The sequence below is a fragment of the Salmo salar genome, chromosome ssa14 (genome assembly GCF_905237065.1).
Source record: "Salmo salar chromosome ssa14, Ssal_v3.1, whole genome shotgun sequence".
Classification (NCBI taxonomy): Eukaryota; Metazoa; Chordata; class Actinopteri; order Salmoniformes; family Salmonidae; genus Salmo; species Salmo salar.
In genome coordinates this window covers 17,407,695-17,428,775 of record NC_059455.1, presented here as the reverse complement: position 1 = coordinate 17,428,775, position 21,081 = coordinate 17,407,695, and the positions used below count along the sequence as shown (strand labels likewise).

General features: G+C 43.6%; 1 protein-coding gene across 1 annotated transcript in view; it reads right to left on the bottom strand.

The window, feature by feature from the left end:
• Positions 1 to 2,541: 2,541 nt before the first annotated feature.
• The window catches only part of LOC106568852 (glypican-1), a 113,181-nt gene continuing 94,641 nt past the window's right edge, over positions 2,542 to 21,081 (bottom strand). Inside the window, exons 5-11 of the mRNA XM_014139581.2 lie at positions 19,919 to 20,082; positions 13,395 to 13,560; positions 13,090 to 13,220; positions 8,019 to 8,144; positions 7,413 to 7,546; positions 7,034 to 7,209; positions 2,542 to 5,951 (exon numbers count right to left, since the gene is read on the bottom strand). Of these exons, the coding sequence (XP_013995056.1) occupies positions 5,743 to 5,951; positions 7,034 to 7,209; positions 7,413 to 7,546; positions 8,019 to 8,144; positions 13,090 to 13,220; positions 13,395 to 13,560; positions 19,919 to 20,082 (1,106 nt within the window). The 3' untranslated portion in view covers positions 2,542 to 5,742. The remainder of the gene's footprint in view (positions 5,952 to 7,033; positions 7,210 to 7,412; positions 7,547 to 8,018; positions 8,145 to 13,089; positions 13,221 to 13,394; positions 13,561 to 19,918; positions 20,083 to 21,081) is intronic.

Genomic DNA, 21,081 nt, shown 5'->3' with positions numbered 1-21,081 from the left:
GTCCATCCACACAGATAAGACAAACCACTTAGCACACAGCGTAGCTACCGGCAAGTCCCTGTTCACCAGATAGACCTTAAAGCAGATGTCATCTCTGACATCATCCACTGAGCGGACGCGTGTGTCGACGTGTGTTGTGTTCCTGTCTCTCTCGCTGTTCCCACTGGGCAAAAGGGGTTGAATCAACGTTGTTTCTACGTCATTTCAACCCATACAATCTGTGATGACATTGAATCAACTTGGAGAACTGATTAGATTTACAAAAAGTCATCAACGTAAGGGCATATCGTTTTTTTTCCACCCAACTTTTAACCTAAATCCTATGACATGGTGAATTTTTTAGTTGATTTCACATTGAATTCACGTTAGTTGACAACTCAACCAAATGTAATTCAAAGCTAGATGTTGAACTGTTTTTCCTCTCTCCCTCTCTGGTCGCTTGTCTTCATGGAGGCGAGGGCTGTCTGGGATGTCCCATAGAGCTCTACTGTTTGTGTTATATCTCTCTCATTCTCTCTCTCTTTCTCTCTCTCTCTCTCTTACATCCAAGTAAATACACGTCTGTAACCTTACTGCGGATATCAAAATATGTCATAGGTGAGGACTGTAGTGCTATTAAAACGGCAAAGTGCATTTCACATTCAATCAGACTGCATGTTCACCACCCCAAGGCAGTGAAATGTACACTGCGTTCCAATCCAGTTTACTGTCAACACGGTGTATAGTAGCTGTATTGTAATGATATGGAAACTGTTCACTGACATGTGATGAGTCGCTGACAGAAAAGACAGATTGGAAAAGGATTTAAGGATTCCTGTTACAGACAAAATAATCTCTTATAATGTTAACTGCAGTGCTCATCCCAGTCTGATAGGAGATGGTGATGTACACCGGAACAAAAATATAAACGCGACATGCAAGAATTTGAAAGATTTTACTAAGTTACAGTTCATATAAGGAAATCAGTCAATTGAAATAAATGCATTAGGCCCTAATCTATGGATTTCACTTGACTGGGAATACAGATATGCATCTGTTGGTCACAGATACCTTAACAAAAAGGTAGTAGGGGTGTGGATCAGAAAACCAGTCAGTATCTGGTGTGACCATCATTTGCCTCATACAGCGCGACACATCTCCTTCGCATAGAGTTGATCAGGTTGTTGATTGTGGCCTGTGGAATGTTGTCCCTCTCCTCTTCACTTGCTGTGCGAAGTTGCTGGATATTGTCAGGAACTAGAACACGCTGTCGTACACATCGATCCAAAGTATCCCAAACATCATCAATGGGTGACATGTCTGTTGAGTATGCAGGCCATGGAGAAAATGGGACATTTTCAGCTTCCAGGAATTGTGTACAGATCCTTGCGACATGGGGCCGTGCATTATCATGCTGAAACATGAGGTGTTGGTGGTGGATGAATCGCACGACAGTGGGCCTCAGGATCTCGTCACGGTATCTCTGTGCATTCAAATTGCCATTGATAAAATGCAATTGTGTTTGTTGTCCGTAGCTTATGCCTGTCCATACCATAACCCCACCGTCACCATTGGGCACTCTGTTCACAACGTTGACATCAGCAAACCGCTTGCCCACAAGATGCCATACACGCTGTCTGCCATTTGTCCAGTACAGTTGAAACCAGGATTCATCCGTGACCAGCACACTGCTCCAGCAGGCCAGTGGCCATCGAAGGTGAGCATTTGCCCACTGAAGTCAGTTATGGCGCTGAACTACAGTCAGGTCAAGATCCCGGTGAGGACGACAAGTACGCAGATGAGCTTCTATGAGACGGTTTCTGACAGTTTGTGCAGAAATTCTTCAGTTGTGCAAACCCACAGTTTCATCAGCTGTCCGGGTGGCTCATTTCAGACCATCCCGCAGGTGAAGAAGCCGGATGTGGAGGCCCTGGGCTGGCGTGGTTACATGTGGTCTGCGGTTGTGAAGCCGGTTGGACGTACTGCCAAATTCTCTAACATTCTGGCAACAGCTCTGGTGGACATGCAGTCAGCATGCCAATTGCATGCTCCCTCAAAACTTGAGACATCTGTTGCATTGTGTTGTGTGGCAAAACTGCACATTTTAGAGTGATTATGCTGTTTAATCAGTTTATTGATATGCCACTCGTCAGGTGGATGGATTATCTTGGCAAAGGAGAAATGCTCACTAACAGGGATGTAAATACATTTGTGCACAAAATTTGACAGAAATAAGCTTTTTGTGCTTATGGAAAGTTCTTCTCTTTTATTTCAGCTCATGAAACATGGGACCAACACTTTACATGTTGTATTTATATTTTTGTTCAGTATAGTTTAGAGTGAGGCTGGCAAACTCCCTCAAAAAAGGCCCAGAATAAAATGCATTGTTGACTAACAAACGTAAAGATTTTTTGTGTCTGTGTGAACCCTGCTTTTCTCTCTTTGACTGCTCTCCTGTTGGTTTGTCCTGTCTTGGAATTTCCCTTCTGCAGGTTGATAAAGTTCATTCATTCGTTCATCAATCACACAAACATCCACCACAAAATGAACATGACACAGGGCATCTTTAAAATCTTACAAGGCATATAATTGACACAAGGTTCCAGGAACAAACAACAGCAAATTACACATATTTATTCAACCTCTTTTTTTCTTGCATCTATTGTCACCATAAACACAAAATCTCCATAGGTTTTTTTCTGAAAACAAATAGAACCAAAAAAAAAAAAAGAATTTCCAATGGTTTTCTTTCAAATTGGCACCTTTCAGAAATGCCTGCCACATTCAACTCATGTAGGGGAAATAAACATGTCCAGGACCCCTGGTTATATTAGACCTGGGTTCGAATACTATTTGAAATCATTTCAAATACTTTATCTGTGCTTGATTGAGCTGGCCTGGCTTAATGGACCAATAGAATAGTCCCAAAACTGCAACCTCCGCCCATCTGCAAACCCAAGGCAGGGTAGAGCAAACACAAAGTGTTTGAAAGATTTCAAATAGTAGTTGAACCCAGGTTCAAGTTATACATTATGCTATTTCACCCTTCTCAAACTGCAGCCATCTCAGTGGTCCATATTTATCTGCATACACAAATACTCATCGATAGACGTTTATGGAGAGTGTCGACTCACCTATCGATCGCCATCTTGTGATCTCTGATCTCAGTCTTTGTGCAGACAATACCATCCTATCGACTTCCTAGGCCTCTTACGTCATAAAAGTGCAGCGTTTAAAAAGAGGGGGGATTTTGAATTATACAGACGAGAGCGGGAGAGGGGTTAGAGGAGGACAGGAGAGGGGGAGGAAGGGTGCTGGGGGAGGGGGGGGTGTTGTGCAAATTTGTTCGGTGGCATTGAGAGGCGTGGCCATTAAAAGTGAGTGAAGTCGGCGTGAGTGAGTGAGTGAGTGGTTAACTGTGTTTTCGCATTGGAATGTCACTGTGGGGCAGCCACGGGCAGTTCACATGGTACGCTCCAGGGAACCCTATGCCTACTCACATAGTAACCTGTTCATCAGATCACTACCCAGTGTCACTATCATAATGCTTGTTTCTAGGCGTTTTCACCTATACAATAGATGTGTTCTGAGACCAAGGTTCATAGTCGGTCCGAGAGGACTCTTGTAGGTTTTCACCCAACCTTTACTTAATTATGTTCAATTGAGCCAATTGATTGAATAATGAAGTGCATATCAGATCAATGGAATAGAATTGTGTGAAGGCTGGAAGGAAAACCTGGATGCAAAGGACTCCGCCAGGACCGGCTTTGATGACAGCTGCAGTCCTCCTGCTTGAGTGCTCTGAACTCTATGGTTCTGAATGGGGTCATGTTATTTCCTGTGTGTTCCTCCTAAATTTTCACCATTTTCTGCCTCAGAAGCCAAAGTATAGGCATAGCGGACGTGTCCCACAGCTTCCTCGGTTCTGGTGTACAGCCATAGACTGAAGACCCTCAATTATAGTGTATGACCATATCTCTGGAGCCCTAACTCTCCCCAATCTCCTCCTTCATCGCACTTTCGATGTTGGCTATTGACGAGCACAGACAGTATCAAAACATCTCCATCTGTCTAATGGAAATGTCCACAACATTGTGTAGGAATCTATTGCTGTTCAAGAGACAATGCTTTCAATATCATGCGGAGTAAAACATGGAATCAGTTCTATATGCAAAATGTTTCTATCCGTTTCCATCTTGTTGAATAAGCCCAAATAGACCTTCTTTATCATGCGACCACACACTTTTGCAGTTTAATGAAGCACTGTGTCATTGTCACGAAGCCACGCTGTCATGTCAAAGCGTTGGAGAACACAGAAGGTCATCATAACAAATGAATAGTATGCCATGAAGGACAGCCTGGGAGGGAGAGATAAAAGAGAGGGGGAGTGTGAGGGAGAAGAGGAAGAAGAACGTGGGAGATAAGACGGAAGGGAACGAGATCGGGGACAGAGGGAGGTGGGAGAATGCAACGGAAAGACAAAGAGAGGGGGGGTTAGAGACAAACACGAGAAAAAGTCAGCGTCACGGAATTTCCAATCGCTAAGTCAACTAGTTCAATAAGCGGTCGTTCAGACATGCACACAGTCTGCTTTGCAACAAGTGGTTCGAGTGCAGTATAACCCCTCCACTGTAGCTGACTGGCTCAGTCTGAAAATATTGGTCATAGGTACCATAACAACTCAGTCATTAGCTAGAAAGTAACACATTATAACGCTAACTGAGCTCCATTACCTGAAGACAGAACAAACACACACCCAGCCCTCTCCTAGTTTCCCTTCTTTCTGTAAGGTAGAGCACAAACTTCAACCTAAATATAGGTTCTACCATATACTGCCAATATAGTGTCGATACTGAGGACTACTGTGGTCACATTGACACAAATATGTTTTATGTTTCCAACAAATTCCCCAATCCAACTAAAGCCTAGAGAAACATATCTGCTTTGGGAAAGATAGAATGAGGGGTGGAGGGATGGAAGGAAAGATGGATAGAGGGATGGAAGGGTCAAGTTAGTCCCACAGCAGAGGATCAAGTCTTTGTGAATATGATCACGACTAATAGTACAGCTTACATTACTGCTGATGCAAAGCACTTTCATTTTCTCACTGTTGTGCCATGTGATGTTGTGTGGGTTTAACGCTAAGAGGTTTTCAGGGTCTTACCAAAACCCCTGGGGCCAGATTATCCTCCTTAAAACTCATCAATACTTTATTTCATTTGAGTTTGGGGTAGAAATACTTTTTGCCCAAAGACGCTTCAGGGGGTTTTATATGCTGTTTTTAATAAATAATGTCCTCAGACATAAAGACTGTTTAAATGAGTGGGAAAACAAACGTTTGGCTCAACGTGGCTGAAAAGTCCCCCCTACACAGTGTAAACCAACACTTACATCCTCTATATCGCTATGGTCTATAGACTGACTCCTAACATGTCTTAGGTACAGATATGTTAGAGCACCCAAACACCAGAAAGCAAAACTAAAGAAAAATGTGAAAAGACCAGCTGTAGTGGTGCCGTATACCGTAAAACAAAAGACAAGAACAGAACCCCAAAATCTATGAATAATATAATACTCATTACTCCATTTTTGTTCTGATCTGAGACCAAAAGGAAGTATTTTTCCTTATTTTTGTTTTATTTTGGCAAATTAACTAGGTAAACCCCCGACATCTTCTCCTCGCCTCTCCTCCCACCCCTCGTCCTGCCCCCCATGTACCAAACTCAGTCCCGATTGGTGGAATCCCCTGGAATCCCCTGTCAATTACCGCCGGAGCAACAACGTGACCAATGAGAGCAGGTAGAGGGCGATGAAGGGGAGATTGTGGTTGGCTGAGCCTTTCACAACCTTCTTGTTCTCCGGGGGGTAGGCATAGAGTTTGGGTCTGTCTGTGTTTGGGGCCATGAGGCGTGGGCCCCGAGCACAGTTATCGTCAGCGCACATGCCACTTCCTGAACCACTGACATCATCACCTGGGGACAGAGCAGAAAAACAAATACATTTTTAGAGAAAGAATCTGATCTGTATGGTATAGCAAGAAAATGTCTCTGCCTTATGTGCCAGTAAGCAATAAGGCGAAAAGGCAATACCACCCCTTTTCAATCTTACATTCATTATCTCCAGCACCATACCAGTGTCTACATGTGAAGAAACTCATTACAGGTTTCGAAAAATCCCTGTTTTTTTACATTTAATCCCACTCTGATGTCATTGAGAAGTACTTTTTAAGGACCTTTCTTACCGTTTTAACCACAGAACATATAAATGAGCCGTTTTCACATATGAAGACACTGATATTGTGCTGGAGATAATTAATATGAGTTGAAAAGTGGTGGAATTGCTCTTTAAAGAGTTGATAATACATGCAAGCTCTGTGGCTGAAAAGTGCTTTTCCATTTGCAGCACTCTTTGTACATATAGAATACTTCATTGGCTGGACTCCCAAAATGAAGATATATATTCTCTAATACCTTATCCTGTTATAAATTCCTAGTAACTACAAACAGCATTTAAATCAGGTATTTGATAGACACCTCAGAAGCAGGAAGAGGGCACTCAGGTTCAAGCCCCAGATATAAGGAAATAAGACTGACATAATGCAGCACAAAAATCTGCCCTCAATTATTAGAAACGGCATCAGAATTTAGGCCAAGTTCTTTTCTCCGTAACTTAATTCCAGCTCAATCCTATAAAAACTGAAATTGCACTGTCTATTTAAATCAAACACACGTCAGAGAAGTAGGAATGTGAGCTCTTCACTGATGACAGGCTTGTTAAATATTCTCTCTTTCTCTAGGCCTCCTTTATCATGTAGAACAATAGCTTTCAGAATAGCTATAAAAGGGACAATTTATTTTCTACGCCAAACAACAAGCTGGAGACAATTAAAACAACATATCAAATATTTCCAGTAGTCATATGATGTCAACATGACACAATCTCCTTCATAGTGTTTTGACCATGAGGGAGACCTCTCTGAACTCCACACAGCTGGATGACGTTGTACCTGAATCAGTATTCACATTGTATTAGCTGATCCTAGGTCTGTACTCACTGGTGTCCTGAAAGTCTACATCGTTGCCATTGAAAGCGTTTCTGAGGCGATTGGTCATGATCTTGAGCTGCATGATCTGTTGGCGTATAGTCATGTCTGGCTTGGTGATGTCGATCTCTACCTCAGGGTTGTTGATCTGACTAGCCAGGCCGTCACCCATCACCTCTGGAAGGTACCTGGGAGACAAGGAGAGAGGGTGACTGGCGGGCACTCAAATACACACACACACTCACACATGCACGCACGCACACACGCAGAGACACCTGAAAGCATGCACACTGACTCACACATATACACACACATGCATACAGTATACTGTATACACACACATATAGCATGCTTGCGCGCATACACACACAGACGTGGTTTAAGGTCATACCTGGCACGAGCCATCCCGTTCCAGCACTTGTCGTCACCCTGGGCCCTGGTGGCCACCCTGTCACTGCAAAGCGTGCTGGGTAACGAGACCCAGTAGGACTGCATGTCCCTCAGCCTTCTCGACACGTCAGAAACCTGGGGACCATGACATTATGTCATTAGTACATACAGTAGAAAAATGTTTTGCAATGGAAAATGAAAACGAACATTTCTTATTGGACAAGTTCAGGTAGACCCTCCCTGTTTCAGTCCCTTTTCTTTCATTTGGTGCCTAATGAAAACAACCTGTGTACTGGAAACTGCTATCAAAAGCTATTCAATATCAAGTTTGTTCAAGCATTTACATTTTCTGCAGGCAGCTTCTGTACTGGCAACAAACAACAACAAACAGTTTGTTTATTGTAGGAAAACAATGGTTGTTTCCATTCCCTCACATTTGATATGCATCTGACTCACTGCATTCTTGACTGTAGCTTTGCTATTTATGCATTCTTCACAGAGTAAAAATAAACATGACTAAACAGGAACAGTATCATATCTCAAGTGACTGAGAAATGAGAGCGAGAGAGAGAGAGAGAGAGAGAACGCTATCGACAGTATCACTGACCAGTTTCTCCAGTCTGGCCCCAGAGGTTGGGCTGTCCTGCACTGTAACCTTCCCCCTCTTCTTCACCTCCTCCAACCCATTGTTGCTGGTTCCTCCCTCCCTCAGGTTCCCACAAGCCTGAAACACCTGAGAATAGAGAGAACGGGAGAGAAAGGGGAGAGTAAGAAAGAGAGAAAGAGAGAATAGAGGGAGAAAGTGTGAAAAATATTCAGTTTAATATTTAGGGACAAAAACTACAAAGTCAAAATGACAGTTGAACTCAACCTTCAGCATCGTAATGAAACTTTCTCCTCTAAACCCTTACTCTCCAGCACTGAAACTTCACCTTCTGAATGGAAAACTCTAAACCCAGTACTTAGCCACCTTAAACATGACGGAACAATACAGAATTGTGTGTGATCTCTTTAACATCTCACACAACACAAACACACAACACTTACAGTAGTTAAAACTACTAGTCCTAACGCACTACTTACAGTAGTTAGCTCTACTAGCACTACTACTCTAGCACTACTTACAGTAGTTAAAACTACTAGCCCTAACGCACTACTTACAGTAGTTAGCGCTACTAGCACTATGTACAGGAGTTAGTAGTACTAGCACTACGTACAGTAGTTAGTAGTACTAGCACTACGTACAGTAGTTAAAACTACTAGCCCTAACGCACTACTTACAGTAGTTAAAACTACTAGCCCTAACACACTACTTACAGTAGTTAGCACTACTAGCACTACTACTCTAGCGCTACTTACAGTAGTTAAAACTACTAGTCCTAATGCACGACTTACAGTAGTTAAAACTACTAGCCCTAACGCACTACTTACAGTAGTTAAAACTACTAGCACTACTACTCTAGCACTACTTACAGTAGTTAAAACTACTAGCCCTAACGCATTACTTACAGTAGTTAGCACTACTAGCACTATGTACAGTAGCTAGTAGTACTAGCACTACGTACAGTAGTTAGTAGTACTAGCACTAGCCCTACTTACAATAGTTAGTACTACTAGCCCTGCTTACAATAGTTAGTAGTACTAGCACTACTTACAGTAGTTAGCACTACTAGCACTACTTACAGTAGTTAGCACTACTAGCACTACTTACAGTAGTTAGCACTACTAGCACTACTTACAGTAGTTAGCACTACTAGCCTGCTTACAGTAGTTAGCACTACTAGCACTATGTACAGTAGCTAGTAGTACTAGCACTACGTACAGTAGTTAGTAGTACTAGCACTAGCCCTACTTACAATAGTTAGTACTACTAGCCCTGCTTACAATAGTTGGTAGTACTAGCACTACTTACAGTAGTTAGCACTACTAGCACTACTTACAGTAGTTAGCACTACTAGCACTACTTACAGTAGTTAGCACTACTAGCCTGCTTACAGTAGTTAGCACTACTGGCACTACTACCGTAGCACTACTTACAGTAGTTAGCACTACTAGCCCTGCTTATAGTAGTTAGCACTACTGGCCCTACTACCATAGCACTACTTACAGTAGTTAGCACTACTAGCACTACTTACTGTAGTTAGCACAACTAGCACTACTAGCCCTGCTTACAGTGGTTAGCACTACTAGCACTACTACTGTAGCACTACTTACAATAGTTAGCACTACTAGCCCTGCTTACAATAGTTAGCACTACTAGCACTACTTACAGTAGTTAGCACTACTAGCACTACTAACAGTAGTTAGCACTACTAGCACCACATACAATAGTTAGCACTACTAGCACTACTTACAGTAGTTAGCACTACTAGCTCTACTTACAGTAGTTAGCACTACTAGCACTACTTACAGTAGTTAGCACTACTAGCACTACTTACAGTAGTTAGCACTACTAGCACTACTTACAGTAGTTAGCACTACTAGCACTACTTACAGTAGTTAGCACTACTAGCACTACTTACAGTAGTTAGCACTACTTAGCACCATTTACAGTAATTAGCACTACTAGCACTACTTACAGTAGTTAGCACTACATAGCACCATTTACAGAAAATAGCACGACTAGCACTACTTACAGTAGTTAGCACTACTTAGCACCATTTACAGTAATTGGCACTACATTTTAGTCATTTTAGCAGACGCTCTTATCCAGAGCGACTTACAGTAGTGAATGCATACATTTCATACAATTTCATACATTTTACTTGCACTACTTACAGTAGTTAGCACTACGTAGCATCACTTACAGTAGTTAACACTACTAGCCCTGCTTACAGTAGTTAGCACTACTAGCACTACTACTGTAGCACTACTTACAGTAATTAGCACTACAAGCACTACTTACAATAGTTAGCACTACTTACAATAGTTAGCACTACTTAGCACCACTTACGGTAGTTAGCACTACTAGCACCACTTACAGTAGTTAGCACTACTGGCACTACTTACAGTAGTTAGCACTACTAGCACTACTACTGTAGACCTACTTACAGTAGTTTGCACTACTAGCCCTGCTTATAGTAGTTAGCACTACTAGCACTACTACTGTAGACCTACTTACAGTAGTTAGCACTACTAATCACCACTTACGGTAGTTAGCACTACTAGAACTACTTAGCACGCCTTACAGTAGTTAGCACTACTAGAACTACGTACAGTAGTTAGCACTACTCGAACTACTTAGCACGCCTTACAGTAGTTAGCACTACTAGAACTACGTACAGTAGTTAGCACTACTAGCACTACGTACAGTAGTTAGCACTACTAGAACTACTTAGCACACCTTACAGTAGTTAGCACTACTAGAACTACGTACAGTAGTTATCACTACTAGCACTACGTACAGTAGTTAGCACTACTAGAACTACTTAGCACGCCTTACAGTAGTTAGCACTACTAGAACTACGTACAGTAGTTAGCACTACTAGCACTACTTATAGTAGTTAGCACTACTAGCACTACTTATAGTAGTTAGCACTACTAGCACTACTTACAGTAGTTAGCACTACTAGCACTACTTACAGTAGTTAGCACTACTAGCACCACGTACAGTAGTTAGCACTACTAGAACTACTTAGCACTACGTACAGTAGTTAGCATTACTAGCACTACGTACAGTAGTTAGCACTACTAGAACTACTTAGCACGCCTTACAGTAGTTAGCACTACTAGAACTACGTACAGTAGTTAGCACTACTAGAACTACTTAGCACGCCTTACAGTAGTTAGCACTACTAGCACTACTTACAGTAGTTAGCACTACTAGCACCACGTACAGTAGTTAGCACTACTAGCACCACGTACAGTAGTTAGCACTACTAGCACCATGTACAGTAGTTAGCGCTACTAGCACCACGTACAGTAGTTAGCGCTACTAGCACCACATACAGTAGTTAGCACTACTAGCACCACGTACACTAGTTAGCACTACTAGCACCACGTACAGTAGTTAGCACTACTAGCACCACGTACAGTAGTTAGCACTACTAGCACCACGTACAGTAGTTAGCACAACTAGCACCACGTACAGTAGTTAGCACAACTAGCACCACGTACAGTAGTTAGCACTACTAGCACCACGTACAGTAGTTAGCACTACTAGCACTACGTACAGTAGTTAGCACTACTAGAACTACTTAGCACGCCTTACAGTAGTTAGCACTACTAGCACTACTTACAGTAGTTAGCACAACTAGCACCACGTACAGTAGTTAGCACTACTTAGCACCATTTACAGTAGTTAGCACTACTAGCACTACTTACAGTAGTTAGCACTACTAGCACTATGTACAGTAGTTAGCACTACTAGCACCACGTACAGTAGTTAGCACTACTAGCACCACGTACAGCAGTTAGCACTACTAGCACCACGTACAGTAGTTAGCACTACTAGCACCACGTACAGTAGTTAGCACTACTAGCACCACGTACAGCAGTTAGCACTACTAGCACCACGTACAGTAGTTAGCACTACTAGAACTACTTAGCACGCCTTACAGTAGTTAGCACTACTAGAACTACTTAGCACGCCTTACAGTAGTTAGCACTACTTACAACGCCAGAGGACTCAGATTTAACATCATATAGTAACCTAAGAATTTCAATGCCAAGAACACACACACCTCCTATGCTCCTTCAGACTTAAGTGAAACTGTCCTCTTGTTTAGTCTGTTTTGGATAGCTCTGAGGCTCTCTGCCTCTCCTGCGTAAATAACTGTTCTATAAAACACACACACACACACACACACACACACACACACACACACACACACACACACACACACACACACACACACACACACACACACACACACACACACACACACCTCTAAGATATATGGTACCAACCTGAGGTAGAAGGTGCCCCTACTCACAAATTTGTCCTACTCCCAATCCTAACTGTAACTCTGTTGACACGTGATAACTAATGAAAGCAGAGCAGCTGCAATAGCAGTAGTTGCATATTGAAACACTTTATGAATCAAACTGACTTTCTAGATCTGGTAGGACAAATAAGCCTATACATCATCTATAGAAGACTGTTAATAAGCAGGTGAAGCTGTCCATAGACACTGATCTCAGGTCAGTTGATTTCCTCCCTAGTGGTTAAGGTTAGAATCATGTAATCTGATCCTTGCTGGTGTTGTGAAGGCTAGTCTGCCAAATCTGGCCTCGACACCTGCGCAGTACAGAGAAGCCTTTGTTCCCCAACACTATTTACATATTTTCCCAGCTTCACTAAATAAAAAATTAAGATTTCATGGCTCCTTATGCTTTTTAACAGGCACATAAAAGTGGTGCTCGTACACCATTAAAAGGAGAAGTTAATGGTTGGCCTTGAGACTGTGTTATGAGTCCCTGTTCAGGTATGTGGAACATTATTACATTAAATCAGAACAGGTATTCAACATCAGGCTCTGAATATGTGATATGGCTATGAGCCCTGATCAACACCGTATAAGTGTGATCGGTAATAATATTATAAAGTGTGGACTGGCGGTAGTATATCTGTAAGTGTGTGTGTGTGTGCGTGTGTGTGGGTGTTTTGTGTGTGAGTGTGCGTGTTTTGTGTGTGAGTGTGCGTGTGTGAGTGTGCGTGTGTTGACTGCTGTACTGACCTTGGTGTTAAAGGTGTCTATGTTGTCCATCATGGTGGTGATAGCCTCTGAGATGCGCTTGGGGAGAGAGAGGAACACCACATTCACGCTGGATGCACCCTCAAACCTGTTAGCCACCTGCAGCATGGCATCTACAGAGATGGGGGGAATACAATATTAAAATGTGAATGCATGCTTATAGGCATTAAATGAAATGAGTGTGCAAATGTGTGTGTGTGTGTGTGTGTGTGTGTGTGTGTGTGTGTGTGTGTGTGTGTGTGTGTGTGTGTGTGTGTGTGTCGTGCGTGTGTGTCTATATGTCTCACCAGCCAGGTTTCTCCACTCTGTGTCCAGGTCGGCGTGGTTGGCGAGGCAGCCCTTCAGCACGTTTGCACAGTAGTTGGCACAGGGCCTGGCAGAGGGCACGCCACGGCAGTGGCGACAGTACGTCATCTTCATGATGGCACGCACACACTCTGGGCTCAGGGGCACCTGGGAGAGGAAGCACACAACAAAACAGATGATACATACAGTACCAGTCAAAGGTTTGGACACACCTACTCATTGAAAAGTTTTTCTTGCACTTCAATTAACAGCTGTGCCTTGTTAAAAGTTTGTGGAATTTGTTTCCTTCTTAATGCATTAGAGCCAATCAGTTGTGTTGTGACAAGGTAGGGGGGTATACAGAATATAGCCCTCATTGGTAAAAGACCAAGTCCATATTATGGCAAGAACCGCTCAAATAAGCAAAGAGAAACGACAGTCCGTCATTACTTTAAGACAGGAAGGTCAGTTAATCTGGAAAATTTCAAGAACTCTTCAAGTGCAGTCGCAAAAACCATCAAGCGCTATGATGAAACTGTCTCTCATGAGGACTGCCACAGGAAAAGAAGACCCAGAGGTACGTCTGCTGCAGAGGATAAGTTCATTAGAGTTAACTACCTCAGATTGCAGCCCAAATAAATGCTTCACAGAGTTCAAGTAACAGACACATCTCAACATCAACTGTTCAGAGGAGACTGCGTGAATCAGACCTTCATGGTCAAATTGCTGCAAAGAAACCACTACTAAAGGAAACCAATAAGAAGAAGAGACTTGCTTGGGCCAAGAAACATGAGCAATGGAGATTAGACCGGTGGAAATCTGTCCTTTAGTATGATGAGTCCAAATTTGAGATTTCTGGTTCCAACCGCCGTGTCTTTGTGAGACGCAGAGGAGTTCAACGGATGACCTCTGCATGTGTGCTTCCCACCGTGAAGCATGGAGGAGGTGTGATGGTGTTTTGCTGGTGACACTGTCAGCGATTTATTTAGAATTCAAGGCACACTTAACCAGCATGGCTACCACAGCATTCTGCAGCGATACGCCATCCCATCTGGTTTGCGCTTAGTGGGACTCTCATTTGTTTTTCAACAGGACAATGACCCAACACACTTTTGACTGGTACTGTATATCATAAATACCTCTCAATATTAATGCATACAGTACGCTCAATTGAGGTACTTTACACGGTGTAGGGAAGACACAAATGCCCCTGTGAGCATTGACAAATCAGAGGCAGAAACAGCCTGGCATCCAGGCTAAATACAGACAACATTTTTCCCTTCAATCATGAAATGAATGTCCCTGTGAGTTCTTATGGTTTTCTTTTCATACAAAACCTTGACCGTTCCAACACCTCTATGAGCAATAGCATATGTTCCAATGACAAACAAGACTGATAGAAATACATCAGGCCCTTCAGTGACTGTCCCTGCCATTCCAACGGTTACTACTGCTTCTGCCACTACTACAATAGTTCCATTATCGTCATTTACTATCATGGGACCTGAGATATGTGGAAAGGAGAACAGCTTAAGATCCTGTGAACGCGTTTCCTTGGCGATGGGCGAACAAACGACACACACACACACACACACACACACACACACACACACACACACACACACACACACACACACACACACACACACACACACACACACACACACAATACAGAGGGAGGTCACTTCCCATGGCCATCCTTTTACGCTAGCGCCACGCTTGTAGGTTTTAGTCAACCTGGTTACCGTGGAAACCGATCAGCCGAGAGAATGAGCTTTTTTCCCCCTGCATGACACATCCGTCTTCACTTTCCACCAGATCCCTCCATCCTTCTTTTCTTCCGCCTCTCTCTCTCGCTATCCCACTGGGCTGTTCCCTCAGGAAAGGGCCTTGGTGCATTATAACTGAAACTGGGTTAATACCAGTAAGCCCTGCTAGCAAGAGAGCCCCGGCTACGCATACAAAACTCCAGAATAAGTGTGTGTGTATCTGTGTGAGAGGGAGACTGAGAGCTCAGCTCGGAATACCAAACTCTTCTTAGCTGACATCTGGGGCGGTGTGATGCTTTTCCTGGAAACCGCCACCCTTGTCATACCAAAGTCAGACAAAGCCTAGATAGCAGAAACATGCAGACATTCGCTAACAGTATCCAATGTTAAAGACAAATGAACATGGTCTCAGGACCACCGACAGAAGCCTCTTCCTCTAATGATACCAGACAGTGACGGCGCTGATGAGCTAGGTTCCTTATCTACTAATTATAATGGGATTGTTAACCTGCTATTGATATCGTACCAGGAGACAGTTCACTTTACATCCATAGACTGTTGATGATATTGATGTTGACAGCAGGCAGTGACTATCTATTGATTAGGAAACAGTCAATATGAATCAATGGGAATGCAGGGTTCTGGTGATGACATGAAATAGTGTTTGTTTCACATCCTGACTCTACAGCACGCCCCCGCGTCCCCCCTCCCCTCCTCCTTTACTCCTTTTCTCCTCCGCTCGTTAGGCAAAAGAATGAGTCAGGCAATCACTGTTTTGATGAGAGAGAGAGACATTTTTTGGGGGGGTGGAAAGACATATATGGAGCCCGAAGAAAAGAGTTGAAAAAAAGAAGGTTCCAGAAAGCAAACGGAGAGACGGGAGAGAGAACATGAAGAACTAGAGTCAGGGAGTAGACACAAAGGAAGAGACAGAATATTTGAAAGGAAGGAATTTTCCTTCATTTGAGTTAATATTATCATCCTGCACACATTCAATGAAGTGAGGGCTTTATAGCACGACTGCAGCCAGAGAAGCCCATTATCGTCACTGTCTGATGGAAAACTCTTATCTCCAAAACAGAAACTTTTCAGGAAATGGACAAATATTTTCCCATTACAGAACATACAATTCTGAAACGGCAGAAGCTATTTTCAATACATTTTCTTGGTCCTAGAGTCTTGCAATATTCAGAGTACATGGAAGGGGCTGCTTTCAATAAATGTTTAAAAAAAAATGTCAACTGTCAAAGATGAGAGGTTTTCATCAGACAGCGATGCTATACTGTTAGCCTGATCCCAGATCTGTTTGTGCTGTCTTGTCAACTCCTTTTCATTCATTGTCATGCCAAACAATGAGGCAATGAGAGGGACACAAACAAATCTGGGTTCATGCTAGCATACTGTAGCTCCGACATCCCAAACCATAGACAATAGGCTTAATGGAGTGAGCAAATCATCCATGCCCTGATTGCTTGAGGTTAATGCTCACAGTTTCCCTCCCTGTAATTCTTTGGATGCACACCAAGCAGAGAAAGAGAAAGAGAAGAGAGAGAGAGAGAGAGAGAGAGAGAGAGAGAGAGAGAGAGAGAGAGAGAGAGAGAGATGCTGGGCCTGGCTAACTGATACAGACACAAACTACACAGTTCTACACACTGACCTTACACTAATTAGGTAACCTTTGGAGAATTGTGAATTAAGAGCAAGTGTGTGTGTGTGTGTGTGTGTGTGTGTGTGTGCGCGCCAATGACATTATCAGTACTACATGTAAACAGTACATTATTCAACCTTACCACTGTGACCCTGACTACACTACATCTCCATATACTGTATACATGTCAGAGAGTTCCTGGGAATAGGGTGGCCTCTCTCTCTCTCTCTCTCTCATTGTGTAATTAATGAAGATATATGAGTAGCCTCTTCCCACTGCGTTAGACGTACTAGACTCCAAGCCTCGTAGTGATATATGTGGCGCGTGCTGTGGCCTACTTCCTACTGTACTGTACCATCAGGACAGAGAGTGTCCCTGAAAACTGGTGGTGATGTTGGAAGCTAGGGAATACCACAGGGAGGAGAGAGAACTACCTCTGAGCAAAAACGTTTCTCTCTTTATCTCTCTCTCTCTCAGTTTCTCCCATCCTTTATCTGTACACACACACACACACACACACACACACACACACACACACACACACACACACACACACACACACACACACACACACACACACACACACACACACACACACACACACACACACACACACACACACCTGCAGGCGGTTGGAAAGGAGAGGCACCATAAAGTACAGCCCTGGGCTCAGGCAATCAGCTCCTGCTACAGCAGTTAATGTCAACGCACCCATGAGAAATGGCCCCCTCCACACACAAGACAAGAGTAAGGTTAAAATCAGAGCACTACTACTGAGAAATATCCGCTCTTCTGTAGGGGGTCAATATTGATGCGACGGTGAAAAATGTCCCCCCGACACGTATAGTGCAAGGGGAGTGTTAAAATCAGCGCACCAACGACATTTGTTGATATTACCGCAATAGGGAAAGGTACAGTTCACACTCTCCTATTCTGAAGTAAGGAAAGTGCAGGGTTATTAAATTGTTATTAGGCTTTTATAAACTGTTCGAGGTCATCTCTTTGCAACAGTCATGAGGAGGTGTAGCCTACTAAAAGTGTGTTCACTACTATATAATTGTCCTCTCCATAAGGCAAGGTGAGGGTTAATAGTATTGTGCTGATGTGAAGGTTAGCGTGTTAGCGTGATGCATCTCTCTCAGCCTCAGTTTCTCTGTGTGTCCCTATAGAAGGGATAAGATATGCAGCCCACACAGAGGGACCTTCGGATAACTCAATTAAGCGCACAACGTAGCATTGCCTAGCTGCAAGCATAAGGGAATAAAGCCTAGAATTACCGTGGCCACAGGTAGCGAAGCCTAGCGAAGCTTAGCGAAGCCTAGCGAAGCGAAGCCGCGAGCATAAGGGAATAAGGCCCAGAATTACCATGGCCACAGCTAGCGTAGTGTAGCCTAGCGTAGCCGGGGGAATAAGGGAAAGCATGGCAGAAGTTAGCCTCGCCATGCCACAGGCATACTGTAAGTGGGCATTAGAGTTAGCATGGGCTTAAGGGAATAAGGCCAGGCATTAGCATGGCAACAGTTAGTGTAGCCTAGCCTAGCAGGGGAACAAGGAATAGTATTAGCATGGGCAGACAGCCAGACACGCTAAGCTGGCATTTCTATTTATGACGTATGCCCTGTGGATCCACTCTCCAGACCTGCCAGGCTGGACTACAGAGCACTGCCAGCCCGCAGGGTGTCAGGCTGATAAGCAGTTGCTAGCTATCTCACCCCCACACACCTATTCTACCTATTCCCCTCCCTTCTCCTCCTCTCCCCCCGAGCTGCTTGATCTGATCCATATTCCCTGAGTGTAGCCGTGTTGCTGCTGCCGAAGGACATTGAGCGATGTGTCCATTAAATGACATTGGCTGGGAAAAATGCGTAAGTAATTAGTGCGGCTTTTACAAATTACAAAATGTCATCCCTGCACTAATGCCAGGGCGCAGGGCAACCGCTGCTATTCTCAATGAGGTCAGGGAGTATTCTGGCACGCATTAACACAGGCACACAGACAGTACTCTGGGATACAGTGTGATTTGATGGCAGGGGAGGGGGGGAGAGAAGGTGTACATCTCACAGTGATCTCTTGTCACAGCCAAGGTCAACATGTGTGTACATGAGTGTCCCTTTCACTCCGACTCTCTCTCATTCGCTCTTTCCTCCCCACCTCATCTAAAACCCTCTCTACCCTCTCTTTCTCTCTCCGTTTCCCTTTCTCCTATCCACACAATCCCCCACAATCCCAATTACAGTCTGATTGGAACTACAGGGAGGAGAGCGAGAGGGGGGTGGGGAGCGTACCCATATCCCAGCATGCCATCTGGCATTCTGCTCAGCCCGCTGCCTCCCTGGCTGGTCCAATCAGACTCGAAACTCCACATAATGCATAAATCTCCCCTTTCTCCTCCTCACCTTCCTCTCTGCTCCATTCCTCTACTCTCCACTCATCCTCTCCTACCTTCCCTTCCTCTACCTCAGGTAGTAGCTCCATTGACATTGTCCAGAGCTGTGGCTCACTCTCTCCCTTCTCTCCTGTGGACACTGTATGTGTGAACGACCTAGTGTTCTTCTCTTAGATTTCTCCCTCCTCTGATGCGCTGTAACTCTATCAGATATTAATTGGCCAGTAATGAGACGCACAGCCCTATTTATAGGCTGTTAATGGGCCCCGTGACTGAGTGTGTTTACCGCACACTGTTCTAGAGAAGCAGTATAGAGCCGCTGGAGAACTACTGTACACAGTGTGACGCACAGCGCTACAAAGGTCTGGAGCCACAGACAGCATGACAAGACAAAATAAATGCAGGATGCTGTAGGATTCATGGAGGATTTGAGACATCCATTTAGCTGCTTGTAGTGTGGAAGAAGAGGCACCGTAGCATTAGTTTGGTAGAATGTTTCTCAAAACTTATCTCAAAGCACCAAATACTTGGTGTATAAAGTGCCAGATTGATTGATGTACAGTAGGTTTAATTGACAGGATGAGAGAGCGACAGCGACAGCGAGAGAGAGAGAGAGAGAGAGAGAGAGGGAGAGAGAGAGAGAGAGAGAGAGAGAGAGAGAGAGAGAGAGAGAGAAAAAAAGACAAAGATAAAGATAAGAGGGAGAAAGATGGTCTGTCTTACTTGTGACACCTTGCGAACAACCTCCCCGCTGATCACCAGTCCCTGGACAAAGGAGCGTGCCGCCACAAATGTACGCGTCACCTTCAACTTGAGGTCGCGGGGGGTGTCACCAAAGGGTCGCAGCGTCTCCGACTGCTTGGACACACACTCCAGGTAGTCATCACCTACAATCAAAATAACTTTATTGGTTAAACACCCTTCATACATCCCTCATAATGATAGCTAAAGCAATATAACAACCTCACATAGTTAAGAATAAAAGTTGAAAGCAAACAAGATGAAAATCATGACAATATTTACCAGGGTTGAGGTAATTCAATTTCAACGCAAGAGTTTGTGGGGCAAAAAATAGAGAGTGAACAAATGTGAACAATGACGAAGGCCAGTGATAGACGCCAGCCTGGCATGTTCATACAATTTGGCATTTTCTGGATGGATGGCTGTATATTTGCATCTCATAGGAGAGAGTCACACCTTCGCCGTGGCAATCTCGGGAAAGAGACGTTCCCACAGAAGTCCTTGGGGTCATTGGCACTAGGAGAGTTGTGATGACTGATGAAAACTCGAACAAATTAAATTCATGTTACCGTGTGAATTCAATTGTAGTGTTGGGTTGTTCTTAACTGACTTGCCTGGTTAAATAAAAAGGTTAAATAAAAGTCTTAGCTTATTGGTGATAGTCACTTATTCAGAGTAGTTTGTCATGTATCGGGTATTTCATGTACACTGTAATTGTTTGAGTGTCAATTCTTTTGGGACTAATACATTCTATTAGTAAATGCATTCCTCCTTCCACAGAGTAATTACTTGATTGGCTATATGCCTTTAATTTGATAGTTGTTAATTATCTACCCTACACACATAGCACATGCTTGGGTACCAACTTAACATCCCTGAGCTGCTTGCCGCAATAAATTCATGCTGGAACATTGGTCGCCAGGATTAGCCATTTGTACCAAACCTCTTAATAATTGCATAACGGTGCAAGACATGTTCATTATAGTCATACTGAGTCACTGATGCAATTATTCGCTATCTTGCTAGATCCTCCAGAGACGCACAAGGCCTGTTGCATTTATTCACATAACATTGGAGTCAGATCGATGAAATCATTTTATTATTATTCTACTTAATGTTTGGATAAGTTGGGAAAAAAAGCCGCA